General features: G+C 39.8%; 1 protein-coding gene across 7 annotated transcripts in view; it reads right to left on the reverse strand.

Moving 5' to 3' along the window:
- The window catches only part of CEP70 (centrosomal protein 70), a 112521-nt gene extending 102917 nt beyond the window's left edge, over nucleotides 1–9604 (reverse strand). For 3 of the 7 annotated variants that reach the window (XM_036991848.2, XM_036991849.2, XM_036991847.2), the window contains exons 1-2: nucleotides 9424–9602; nucleotides 163–289 (exon numbers count right to left, since the gene is read on the reverse strand). In XM_036991848.2, coding sequence (XP_036847743.2) covers nucleotides 163–177 — 15 coding nt within the window. In that variant the 5' untranslated portion in view covers nucleotides 178–289; nucleotides 9424–9602. Of the gene's footprint in view, nucleotides 1–162; nucleotides 290–9423 lie in introns of those variants that run through there. The other 4 variants (XM_036991846.2, XM_073232254.1, XM_036991851.2 and 1 more) reach the window with 3 other exon arrangements.
- Nucleotides 9605–14235: the final 4631 nt, after the last annotated feature.

Raw genomic sequence — 14235 nt, forward strand, 5'->3', positions numbered from 1 at the left:
AAGTCTTAGAAAAATGAAATCACTTAATAGTCTTTACCCTAGACATTTCTAAAAATTATTTTACTGAAGAATCCTTTTAAAGTAAGATAATTCACATTTGTAGATATAATATTCTTTGACTCATACTTTGAGAAACACTGGCTTCAAACATTTCAGGTTTACCTGTTTTTCATTCATGAGTCTGTTTGATGATTTACTGGACTCCTGGGCTTCAGAAACTGTTGGAGATACAGTTTCTTTTGCAGAATCAAAAGAAGCAGAGACTGGCAATTTAAAAATTTTGAGTTGCCTAAATTAAAAAAGAAAAAGTGCAATAGGTGTTAAAGGAAATTATATTTAAAAGAACCTAGTACTGGCCAATTTAAGTCATTCCCATAACAAAACTTTTATGACTTCTTAGAAAGCTGATCTTAAGAATGATTAGAATAAACCCTATCTTATCATGTTCTCCCATCAAAATAAAACATGGGGTTTTACAAGTAAGACCACACACAAAGAAAACTGTTTCAATTAGATAACATGAAAAACATGTGATGCTATTAAATAAACTGTTATCTTTTGGAAGCTGCTACCCCAAAAACCTAAAATTGTGCCTGACCAAAAGTTATAGGCCAGTCTAACAATTCACTGAATTAATTCCAAGGGTGAATGAAATGCCACTTTCTTGGGTGGTCTTTATTTTTAAGTAGATCAGAAGCTAGCAACGAAATATTGTGTTTGACTGGTACATACAAAAGTTTATATTCAGTCTATTCTACCATCACTTGCTTATCTAAGACTTTGCCCTCCATAGGAAAAAGCTTTCTTGGCTTCTTTGATTTATAGGTATAATTCCTCCTTTCCAAGAGGCACAATCACATTCAATAGCATCATGGAACTTCAGAAATTGAGAGGACCTCGGAAATAAATTCAAAATCTAGCTACCCATAGCTGACAGTAAAGAATGTAGGAAGAGTTGTACCAATATATCTGATACTACAAAAATCTGAGACCCAAAGAAATGAAATGATTTTCCCAGGATGATTCAAAGTAGGCCTCCTTGTGCCAATTCAGTATTTCTTCCAAAATACCCTTCTGACCTTCTAGATCTGCTTTAGATAGTGAAACCCACCTGAACAATTTACTAGCCACCAATAATTTATTTTCACCTAAATCTAATAACATGTACAAATTTTCAAGTTCTACCATTTTTACAGCTTGACATCAGAATACTCTCTCCCCTTTAAACTTTCATCTTTTTCAACAATTCAATCACCCACTATGTTCATCTGTCCCATATTTAAGTAAAGATCCTTTTCAAAAATATCAGCCAACTACAGCTGTCACCACCTTCAAGCTAGTTTAACTTTTTTTTAGAAAAATTTTCAATACACAAAAGTAGAGGGAACATAATAAATCCATGAATACAACTTCAATGATAACCAACATTCTTCCATTTCTTGATCATTTCTTCCTCATCCACTTATATTTTAGTATACACCTCTAATAAACACAAACTCTAAAACATAACTTCAATACAATTCACCCAAAATCAGTAATAAATCCTTATTACCACTTAGTATCTAGTCCATGTTCAATTTCCCCTCAAAGTGTCTTTACAATGTCTTATTTTAATTTTTTTCCAGATCAGGATCCAAACAAGGTCCCCATATAGCACTCTTAAATTTCTTTTAATCCGTAACAGTCCCACTGCCCCACTACTTTTTAAACTGTCATTTATTTGTTGAAAAAATAGGCCATTTGTCTTGCTGAAACATCCACATTTCAGATTTGTCTTACTGTATTCTTATCATTCAACATATTTCTTCATCACCTCTATTTCTTGTAACTAGTTACATCTAGAGGCTTTATTAAATTCAGGTTCACTATTTTTTGACAAGAATAATTCAGAGGTGATTCTGTGTTCTTCCTACTGCATCACCATCTGGAGTTACCCAGAGTTTTAAGTGGGAAGAAAATACCGGGTAGACCATATATAAGTGTGATATGTATCAATATGAGAATCTCCCAAAGGAAGTGGAGCCGCACATTCTGACAATCTCCCTAACAGCTACACTAGACCTCCTTCAAATCTTCACGACGTCATCTCCCTCCAGGCTCAAGGCCTGGGCACTCTTGACTTCTTTGCTTAATTAAGTCATACTTGATTTTAGGTCTTGACTCAACTTTCCTTCTTCAGGGAAATGACCCCTGATCCTATAACTAGATCAGGTCCTCTTGTTAATGCTTTTATAGCACCATAAAAAATAAAGTATAGGGGACTCTCTTGTCCCCTCCTGGCGTAAGGAGCTCTGTCCTCTCACTTTATCTTTAAGTAAAAGCCTCTCTTTGCTCTCCCTACCTTGAGTGTTTGTGAAGTAAATTCTTCGACTCTGCAAACAAGAACCCCGGCATCATTTCTGGGAGCTTGTCCGGGATATCTTAGGAAATGGGAACTTCCTCTTCAAATTTAAAGCCAGACACACTTCTATCATGCATTCTGAAGAATTAGGAGCAATTTGATCCCCTAACCCTGAAAAAGAAGTGCCTTATCTTCTGCATACAAGCCTGGCCTCAATACAAATTCTCTGATTGGAGAGGCTTGGCCCCTGAGAGAAGTATACAATATAGTAAGTGTGTTACAGAGTGTATACCTACACATGGCTTGAAAATCTTTATGGACTTCCAAAAGCAAGTCCAACTATGTCAGGCTCAGAAGTCCCATGGACTACTATGATATGGAGCTGAGTTTCTAAACCCTTTTGAAGTCATAAAACTGCAAATGGTGATAGAAATGGAACCCAAGATAGAAGTGCCCATCTTCTGAGGCCCTCTCCACTGACCAGTGATGGAGACATAGCTGCACCCGTTACTGTGACCCCTTCTCAGCATGAAGCAGCCAGAGCGGTCATCGCCCCTTTCCCTAGCACCAGCTAGAGTACCTATCTGTACAGGGGGGAATGAGACAGGGACTGTGGGCTTAGACAGAGTAGGGTGAGGGTCTCTGGGAAAAAAAAACAAAGCAAGACAATCCATTGTGAGATTTGCTTTGGCCTGCTGGGGGGCCCAGCTTATTTTTCTGACTTTACCCAGGTGTTGCTCTTCTTCCTCCAGCCCTAATTAAGTGATTTGCAACCTGGGCAACTTAATAAAAAAGCCCAAAACAATGTAGTAAAAACAGGAAGGATTCCATCTTGAAGATAAGACTGCATTTTAAAACCCAATTAGTTAAAAAGTAAGTTTCTTAACATACTCTTTAACAAACAGACAATAACTCAGCCCACCTTGGGAGCAAAGCAGGCAGTCTTGATTGATATGCTTCCAGACCAGGAAGCTGCTCTCTTGGGAAGAAATCAGAGCTGTAAATTTCTTGTAAATAACCAGGAAGACTAACAAGAAACTTAATGTCTCTTCAAAGATAAACATTTTGGGACCACTTAGCAGGTGTACATCTCTAGCCCTTTGTCTCTCAACCGCCTATAAAACCCTTACACAACACACCACCCTGGGGCTCTCTTGTCCCTTCCAGGTGTGAGCCAGGAGCTCTGTCCTCTCACTTTCTCTAAATAAAAGCCTCTCACTTGCTCTCCTAAAAAAAAAAAAAGAGTAAAGTATAGACGATTAGAGTTCAGAGTCAGGTGGTCTAAGTGAACTGGATACCAGCTTAACCATTTATTAAACTGTGCGACATGGACAAACTTGTTAACATTTCTAGGCATTGATTTCTTCATTTGTAAAAGAGAGAACATAGTCTACACCTCATGGGTTGAATTAAATCAGAAAGTACATCAAAAGTACTTTAATGAATCTTAGCTAATCATACAATCATATATTATCTTAGACTTCTCCTAAAAATCACTCAGATAATTTTTGATACAAGTCATTTTTTATAAATATATCTAGATTAGACTAAATTCCATAAAGATCAGTAGTCTACTTTTCGGTAATGGTAGAATAGACAACCCTGCCACTACAGACAATGAAGAAAGCTGAATATTTATATTTTTTTCTCGAAGATATTAAGGAACTAGTAAGATAATTAAGAATTATCACACTGAAAAATCAAAATGAAAACCCACTTTTTCCTGAATTTATTTGTCAAACCCAAAGAAAGAGCTGTGAAAATGAGTGCTAAAAACCAAAGCCATTCCCCATTTAAAGCTGTCACCTGGAAGGGCTACAGCTCTCATGATGACAGTGAACCAGAAGTAAACCACCTCTCCCATGAACTTCCCAGCATCTGGTTCATTCCAGTACCTCAAGAAAGTCAAAAATTAATACTGCTTCCACATGCCTAGCAAAAACAAATGAAATCTTCTCTGGAAAAAGTTCTCAAATTATTACCATAAAAAGGTGTTTCAAATACAATATCCAGCAAAAAAAAAGAAAACCAAGGCATACAGGAAACAATAAATAAGAACAGAAACAACAGTCAGAAGAAACCAACCAACAAATAAAGACTTCAAATACTGTAATTATTAATCATGGATCATAAAATAACTATGCTCACAACTGTTCAAAGAAGTAAAAATAAAAGCTTGAAACTGAAGAGACAGAAAATAATGGAAAATAGTAAGTCAAAAATTTATAACAAAAAATTACAATAACTGAAATTGCAATCTCAAATAAAAGGCCTTCCAGTAGATTAAAAGAGCAGAAGAGAAAATTAACTTCACTAGAAAAGGGAAGTTAGAAGAGATTATTCTCTATGCTACTTTCAAGAAAACACAGAAGACATTCTACTTCAAGTGGAGGGGATACATGCATAAAATAAGTTTCTTAACTTACTTTTTTTGGGCAGCAAAAAACAGGAAAGAATGGAGAAGCTGCATTTTAAGACACAATGGCTATGAAATCTTGAGGGCCAATGAAAGACATGAACCCACAGATTCTACAAAACCAACATATTGCAAACAGGATAAAATAGAGAAAAAAGAAAGATCACACCTAGATATATATTGAAGTACAGAAAAACAAAAACATAAAGAAAATCTTAAAAGCAATTACAGAAAAAAAGATTATCTTAAAAAGAGTGATAGTTGGAATGTCAGCTAACTTCTTAGCAATAACATTGGAAACTAATAAGGAACCAATATCTTCAATGTATTAAAATAAAATAATTTCCAATCTAAAATTCTAAACCCAGTGAAAATATCCATTAATAATAAAGGCAAAAGTAAGATACTTCAAACAAACAAACAAAAATCTGACAGATCTGTTTTATAAAAAATTCTAAAGGACATGCTTCATGAAGAAGATTGTCTGATAGCAAGGCAGAGATGCAGAAGGAATAAAGGGCAGAGAAATGGGTGGGTGGACACACACACTGACTATATATATATAAAATAAGATCTTACTTCCCCAGTCTGGGGAAGGAGATAGTCTCTCAGGCCATGGAGATTCACAGACCTCCCAACACAAGGGACCCAAGGAAGACAACACCAAGACACATAGTAATTAAAATGGGAAAGATCAAGGATAAGGAAGGACAGACTGTTAAAAGCAGCCAGAGGCAAAAATAAAATCACATACAAATGAAAGCCCATCAGGCTAACATCAGACTTCTCAGAAGAAACCTTACAGGCCAGAAGGGAGTGGCATGATGTATTTAATGCCATGAAGCAGAAGGGCCTGGAACCAAGATTACTTTATCCAGCAAGATTATCATTTAAATTTGAAGGAGGGATTAAACAATTTTCAGATAAGCAAAAGCTGAGAGAGTTTACCTCCCACAAACCATCTCTACAGTCTATTTTGGAGGGACTGCTATATGGAAGTGTTCCTAGGGTTGGACAGCTGTCACCAGAGGTAGTAAAACCATGGTAGGGAGGGTTGAACAGCTGATTGAGAGGCAAATGCAAAATTAAATTCACTATCCCCAAAGTCAATCAAGGATAGACAAAAAGTACAGAATTTGATACCTAATATATAAAGGATGAAGGAGGAAGAAAAAGGAGGAGAAACAGAAAAGGACCTTTAGATTGTGTTTGTAAGAGCATACTAAGTGAGTTAAGTTAGACTCTTAGATAGTAAGGAAAGTAACCTGGAACTTTTGGTCACCATGAATCGAAAGCCTGAAATGGCAATAAGTAGATACCTATCAATAATCACCCTAAATGTAAATAGACTGAATGCACCAATCAAAAGACATAGAGTCACTGAATGGATAAAAAAACAAAAACCATCTATATGCTGCTTACAAGAGACTCGCCCCAAACCCAAAGACATGTACAGACTAAAAGTCAAGGGATGGAAAAAGATACTTCATGCAAACAATAGGGAGAAAAAAGCAGGTGTTGCAGTACTAGTATCAGACAAAATAGACTTCAAAACAAAGAAAGTAACAAGAGATAAAGAAGGACATTACATAATGATGAAGGGCTCAGTCCAAAAAGAGGATATAACCATTATAAATATATATGTACCCAACATAGGAGCACCAGCATATGTGAAACAAATACTAACAGAACTAAAGGAAGAAAGAGAATGCAATGCATTCATTTTTGGAGACTTCAACCACCATTCACTCCAAAGGACAGATCCACCAGACAGAAAATAACTAAGGGCACAGAGGCACTGAACAACACACTAGAACAGATGGACCTAATAGACATCTATAGAACTCTACACCCAAAAGCAACAGGATACACATTCTTCTCAAGTGCACATGGAACATTCTCCAGAATAGACCACATACTAGCCCACAAAAAGAGCCTCAGGTAAATTCAAAAAGATTGAAATCCTACCAACCAACTTTTCAGACCACAAAGGTATAAAACTAGAAATAAATTGTACAAAGAAAGCAAAAAGGCTCACAAACACATGGAGGCTTAACAACGCGCTTCTAAATAGTCAATGGATCAACGACCAAATTAAAATGGAGATCCAGCAATATATGGAAATAAATGACAACAACACAAAGCCTGAACTTCTGTGGGACGCAGTGAAAGCAGTCTTAAGAGTAAAGTATATGGCAATCCAGCCATATTTAAAGAAGGAAGAACAAATCCAAATGAATAGTCTAATGTCACAATTATCAAAATTGGAAAAAGAAGAACAAATGAGGCCTAAAGTCAGCAGAAGGGACATAATAAAGATCAGAGAAGAAATAAACAAAATTGAGAAGAATAAAACAATAGAAAAAATCAATGAAACCAAGAGCTGGTTCTTTGAGAAAATAAACAAAATAGATAAGCCTCTAGCCAGACTTATTATGAGAAAAAGAGAATAAGCACACATTAACAGAATCAGAAACGAGAAAGGAAACATCATGACAGACCCAACAGAAATACAAAGAATTATTAGAGACTACTATGAAAACCTACATGCCAAGAAGCTGGAAAACCTAGAAGAAATGGACAACTTCCTAGAAAAAGACAATCTTCCAAGACTGACCAAGGAAGAAACACAAAAGCTAAACAAACCAATTACCAGCAAAGAAATTGCAACAGTAATCAAAAAACTACCCAAGAACAAAACCCCTGGGCCAGATGGATTTACCTTGGAATTTTATCAGACATACAGAAAAGATGTAATACCCATTCTCCTTAAAGTTTTCCAAAAAATAGAAGAGGAGGGAATACTCCCAAACTCATTCTATGAAGCCAACATCACCCTAATACCAAAACCAGGCAAAGACACCACCAAAAAAGAATATTACAGACCAATATCCCTGATGAACATAGAGGCAAAATTACTCAATAAAATATTAGCAAACCAAATTCAAAAATATATCAAAAGGATCATACACCACGACCAAGTGGGATTCATCCCAGGGATGTAAGGATGGTACAACATTAGAAAATCCATCAACATCATCCACCACATCAACAAAAAGAAAGACAAAAACCACATGATCATCTCCATAGATGCTGAAAAAGCATTCGACAAAATTCAACATCCATTCATGATAAAAACTCTCAGCAAAATGGGTATAGAGGGCAAGTACCTCAACATAATAAAGGCCATATATGATAAACCCAGAGCCAACATCATACTGAACAGCGAGAGGCTGAAAGCTTTTCCTCTGAGATCGGGAACAAGACAGGGATGCCCACTCTCCCCATTGTTATTCAACATAGTACTAGAGATCCTAGCCACGGCGATTAGACAAAACAAAGAAATACAAAGGAATCCAGATTGGTAAAGAAGAAGTTAAACTGTCACTATTTGCAGATGACATGATATTGTACATAAAAAACTCTAAAGACTCCACTCCAAAACTAATGGAACTGATATTGGAATACAGCAAAGTTGCAGGATACAAAATTAACACACAGAAATCTGTGGCTTTCCTATACACTAACAATGAACCAATAGAAAGAGAAATCAGGAAAACAATTTCATTCACAAGTGCATCAAAAAGAATAAAATACCTAGGAATAAACCTAACCAAATAAGTGAAAGACCTATACCCTGAAAACTATTAGACACTCCTAAAAGAAATTAAAGAGGACACTAACAAATGGAAACTCATCCCACGCTCTTGGCTAGGAAGAATTAATATTGTCAAAATGGCCATCCTGCCCAAAGCTATATACAGATTTGATTCAATCCCTATAAAATTACCAACAACATTCTTCAACGAACTTGAACAATTAGTTCAAAAATTCATATGGAAACACCAAAGACCCCGAATAGCCAAAGCAATCCTGAGAAAGAAAAATAAAGTGGGTGGGATCTCACTCCCCAACCTCAAGCTCTACTACAAAGCCACAGTAATCAAGACAATTTGGTACTGGCACAAGAACAGAGCCACAGACCAGTGGAACAGATTAGAGACTCCAGACATTAACCTAAACTCTGTCTGGTCTCTATGTTAAAAGTCTCCCAGCCTTCTGACATTTCCAGCTCACTGATTTTAACAGAATTAAATTAGATTCTGCACAAAGTGAGAGAACCCCCGAATCTGGAATAAGTCTAATAAACCGGAGAAAGGGATACCCACCTAACTTTTCACTTACCCCTCTCTTCCCCGCCCCTATGCTCCAAGTCTTCACTAGCCCAACAACCCTATCGGCACCTTGGCACTGAAGAGTGGAACGGGTCAGCCCTGGCCGCCTCGTATGGATGGAGTCTCCTGAGAATCCATTCTGCGCCAGGTAGCATTCTCGGCCTTACACTTACTGTCTCATTTAACCTTCTCAATCACCACGGAAGGCAAGAGTTGCCAGCTGTATTCTACAAACAAAGACATTGAGGCGCTGAGACGTTAAATGAGAAGCCAAAGATCACAAAGGGGAGCCCGGACTCGAACCAAGTTTGTCAGGTCCCCCAATCTTATACTGGGATTTTTAACTGGCGTGAGCTAGCCCCAAACTGCTCCTCCCTGGAGGCCCCAAAGAGGGTCAGTTGGGCCACTAGCGGCGACCAACTGAGGCTAATTCCGGGCGTGCGTCGGGCGGCCTCCAGCCGACGCCTTTGTGAACCACCAGGGTCACTCACCGTCCTCACTCGCGGTCTCCCACCAGCACTGCGCCCGGCCCCACCCGGCTCAGCCGCCGCGGGCCCCAGAAGCGCGACAGGCACCCCGCCGCGGGAGGCCTACCAATCGAGCCGGAGCGCGTTGAGAGACGTGCCCCGGCTCCGCCTCTGACCGCCGGAGCTATTTTTTCGGGCCGCACTGAAAGACTGGGTTGGCCCGGAGCCTGATTGGCTCCTCCGTTGGGGGCGGGGCTCCACTAAAAACTACTCAGTACGCCGTGCTTGCCGTCTGCGCCTGCGCACTTCCCGTGAGCTTTCTGCATGCTCCGCCCTGGCAGGCGCTCTATCACGGAACTGGAGTCTCCTTTGCCGGGAAGACTTCAGAACATGTTTGAAGCTGTCAGGGAAAGAGAGGCTGGGGCCATGTCGCCACCGCAGACCGTGACTGCGAGGTCTTGATGCGGGACCAGTTAGCTTGTTCTCAGTGTCCCAGACCCGGCTGAGAGCTGCAGAATCCTACATTTGGAGGATCCCAGTATGTGTGTGTAGGTGACATTTACCTTTCCAGTCCGTATTTTCCAAGTCGCTACAAAGTGTCAGACCCGACGTCGGGCTCCAGAACTGCAGATGTGGCTGACCGGAAATGCTCAAAGTCTAATTAGGGAGATGTGTATACACTCTGAAATTAAGAAAGAGTGTGGTAGGCAAGATCAAAGAAGGGTGTGTTGGGTGTAAAAGCGAAAGAGAAGGATTACCTAAGTCTTCCTAGACCAGAGGGTCTCAAACCTGGTTGCACGTTTAGAATGACCTGGAGATTCTTGAAAACTCTTGATGTTCAGGACCCCGACCAATTGAATCAGAATCTCCAGGGTGGGACCCAGGTAGCAATAGTTTGTAAAGCTCCCTGGGTGATTCCAGTGTGCAGCCAAGCTCGAGAACTGCAAACCTAGAGGAATACTTAAGAATGATTCTAAATACCAAGAGTTCACCAGCCATACAGGGAGGAAAGAGATTTAGAGAAAACTTCATGTGCAAAGTAAGATAATCTCAAAGCACATTATATTGCCTCCTTCACAAGTGCTCAGGAAACCTTATATATATAAATATATATTTGGTAATTAGACCTGGGCTCCTTTGGTAAAGCTCATATCTGCCCTCCCCAAAAACCAAACTCCCAAAGCATTTACAAATATAATGGAACGTACTGAAGACTTCCTGAGGAAACTGAGTGTGTTGCCATCATTGGAGGGGCAGAGAAGGCCTTAGGAGGTATGCTAAGGAGCTGGGACTTTATCCAGGAGGTGATGGGGAACAACAGACGAGTTTCCAAAAGGGGTATAATAAAACGGACAGGTTTTTTTGTTTGGGTGTCTTCAAGCCTAATTTTCTTGTGTCCTGATAATATAGGTAAAAATGGCTCCTCAGTGTACAAATATGATCGCTGCTTTTTCTTCCACAAAAGGAAATCAACTCCATCCTCTTTCAGTTCAATAAATTCAGAATCTACAACTGGGGTCCTCATCCACCATTTTCAAAAACTCTTAGGAGGTTAAGTGACCCAAAAATTCTAAGGGGAAGACCCAACTTCCACACACCGAAGGGGAAGGTCCTGGCGTCTCACCTGCCCACCATTATCTTTGCATCTTATAGCCACATGGCGTCGCTGTTGACGTGTATTTTTCCAACTGATGAAATGATGCACGTCCATGGAGCCACAGATTCCACAATGGCCAACAAGAATCTCCCACTAAACACATTCGGCCATCGTGTCTCTCACAAGGAGGTCTCAGGGTCTCAGCTCTTAGGGTACCATACTTTCAGGCCCATACTGTCTTCTTTCAGGTAGCTGAGGCCACTGTGAGTTTGATATCTGTGTCTGTTCCATGAAAATATGTCCTCACCACCAACACCACCCACAACAAGGGCCCTTTCCATGCCTGGCTATTCATGCTAGCAATGGTTGCCGACGTTCATTTTCAGCCCTCAAGACACAAAAACCCTTACTGCTTGACTTTTCCAGGACAGTACCGTCATTTGCCCCCTCTTCTGAGTGCAGCTGCCCTGATGATGGCCAGAAAGTCAAGCATCACTGGATAAGTTAGATTCTTTTGGCTACAGATAATAGAAAACCTGATTCAAACTGTCATCTTAAGCAGTAAGCAAATTGTCTCACAAAAGAGGAAGTCCAGAGTAAAAACAGACTTGGAGGTTGGTTAACTCAGTTCTTCAACAAGTTACCAAGGACCCAGTTGTCATTAGCCTCTCCGTCCTGTATGAAGTGGCAGTTTCAAATTTACGCTTATCCGATTTTCTACAAGCAATCAGAGAAACACAGGCTTTCTTTTCATCTAAAATATTTTGTTCTGTTTTTTTTTTTTTGAGCCAATCAGGTGTCATAGGCACATACTCTGCCACCCAATCAGTAACAGCCTGGCCAACATGCAGATGGCTTAAGCCTGGGCTCCAGAAGAGAAAGGGGGTCACCAGGATTGGAATTGGCAGTGGGGTGGATATTCCTCTAGTCAAGTGGGTTGCCAGAGGAGGCAAGGCTACTTGGGTAAAACTGTAATCCTGTAAGGGGCAAGGGGACAATGGATGCTCTATGGAAGATCACTGGTATCTTTCACAATCTTCAAAGCACAAGGCTGACTACTATTTCTTAACAATAAACAATAGAGCCTCCCTCTCATCGCTGGTGGTTTTTGCACGGTGCAAGTTGAGGGGAGGAAGATCGACATCACCGTCCTCCAAAGGAATTCTCCACCAAGCCCTCTCCAATACTTCTCTTTGCTAGAGAAGGAAATGACTCTACACACAAGTTCAGTCTTTAGCTCAGCATCCTGCTGCATTGGTCACAAGAGTGTTTTATGGGCCTCCTCCACCCACCGGTATTTCAGTGGTTCTAAACACTCACTTAACTTTCATTCACTTACAAAAATGTATTAAGCCCTCATAAAATTTATAGTCAAATTGGGGAGGAAAAGATGAACAAACACAAATAAGCATATAATTATGGCAAGTACCATGAAGGAAGAGAACAGGGCTGCGTGAAGGAGACCTCTCTGAGGAGGTGACTTTTAAGCTGAGGTCTAAAGGCTATGTTCATTTCAGCTTACTTGCTTTCCTCTGTGCCTTGAGTTCCCATTATAAATTAGAGCCTTTACTAGCAGCTAAAAGAGATCTTCTAACCTTCTAAACTGATTCTCAAATTTTCTCCTCAGTATAGAAGTATCAAGTTTCTCCCCACTACAAGGAGTGAACCAAATATGAATGGCATTTAGTGATGGATTCTTGAAAGATTCTTTAACTCACAAGACTTTCAGTCAGAATCCTTTACTACGCTGTGTATACTTTGTATTATACTGCTAATACATTGTATCTGCCTCCCCCTTGAGAATCTGAACTCCTGGGGACATGCATACATTTTATTGCTTCCAGCTCCTAACAGTCCCTGCCACATAGTAGGTGCTCAATACAGTGTTGAATGGCATTGTTAAATTTGAATCAAAACAGACAGGAGCATTTACGTTCAGTAGCCATTTTCAATATGAAAGACCATAACAGCTCAGGCAATTTATTAGTAACAAATGCTAAAAAATCTATACCAAATAAACAATAGTTACAACGATCCCTTAAAATGGTCACGCTCTGGGTTTAGCACTTTCATGTTCTAACTTGTTGACTCCTCACAACAATTTTAACGTAAGTAGTGTTATTATCTTTATTTTACAAAAGATCAAATTAGAAATGACTTGCTAAGGTCACACAGCTAGTATGTGGCAGAGCCAAGATCTGAAACTGGCACTCAGGCTCCCAGAGCCCAGTTCATTAACCACTTGTCCACAGCACCTCTCATGATGGGCATTGGCTCTACAGTACGATTGGTGTATGCTCTTGTTCCAATCTGCAATTGTTTCATCTGACTGGATATTATTTATCTATGGATGCACAACAAATTACCCTTTAACATAGTGGCTTATCTCAAAGTTTCTGTGGGTCAGGAATACAGGATTTCTCAGCTGGATGGTCTGCACAGAATCTTTCATGAGGTTGCAATCAACCTATTAGCCAAGGTTCAACTGGGGCTGAGGATTCACTTACAAACTCACTTGTGTGGACACTGGTTGGCTTCAGTTCCTTCCTAGTCAAGTGGGTCTCTCCACACGCTCCCTGAGTGTCCCCACAAATGACAGCTTCCCACAAGAGGGAGCGATCCAAGAGAATGTGTGAGCACCTCAGACAGAAACTGAAGTCTTTTTTGTGACCTAACCTAGGGAGTCATATATTATCACATCTCTGTAAGCCATCGATCACACAGACTGGCCTTGGGAAATTGTGGGAGAGGAGTACACAGGATGTGAATACCAGGAACAGGGATCACTGGGAGCCGTCGTGGAGGGGACTGAGCACAGTGTGCTCTTTTTGACTCTTCTCCACTAGAACGCGGACTTCACGAGTGGAGAAAACCATCAGTGCTGCCCACTGTTATATTCCCTGTCCTGGCACCTGCCAGATATCAGATTATCAATAAGTACTGGATAAATACAATGATGATGATATGACTTCCAAAGGATGATCTCACTCTAAGCCTGACTTACTCTTCTGCAAATTCCCAATTGCTGTTCATGGTATGGTACCATTTAAATAATTTTTTAAAGCAGGACTATATCATGCCTAAGAACATTTACTCATGCATATAACTTTTTTCTGTTTTTTTTTTTTGCAAAAATAAACCCATAATTTTTATTTTGTTGCTGGTTTTCCAGGAAGTAAAATCTCTAATGAGATGAAACAAAATAAAAAAAATTGTCAGCTGAGCCCAGAGCTCTGAGT

This window comes from Manis javanica, chromosome 3 (genome assembly GCF_040802235.1).
Source record: "Manis javanica isolate MJ-LG chromosome 3, MJ_LKY, whole genome shotgun sequence".
In the NCBI taxonomy this organism is placed as follows: Eukaryota; Metazoa; Chordata; class Mammalia; order Pholidota; family Manidae; genus Manis; species Manis javanica.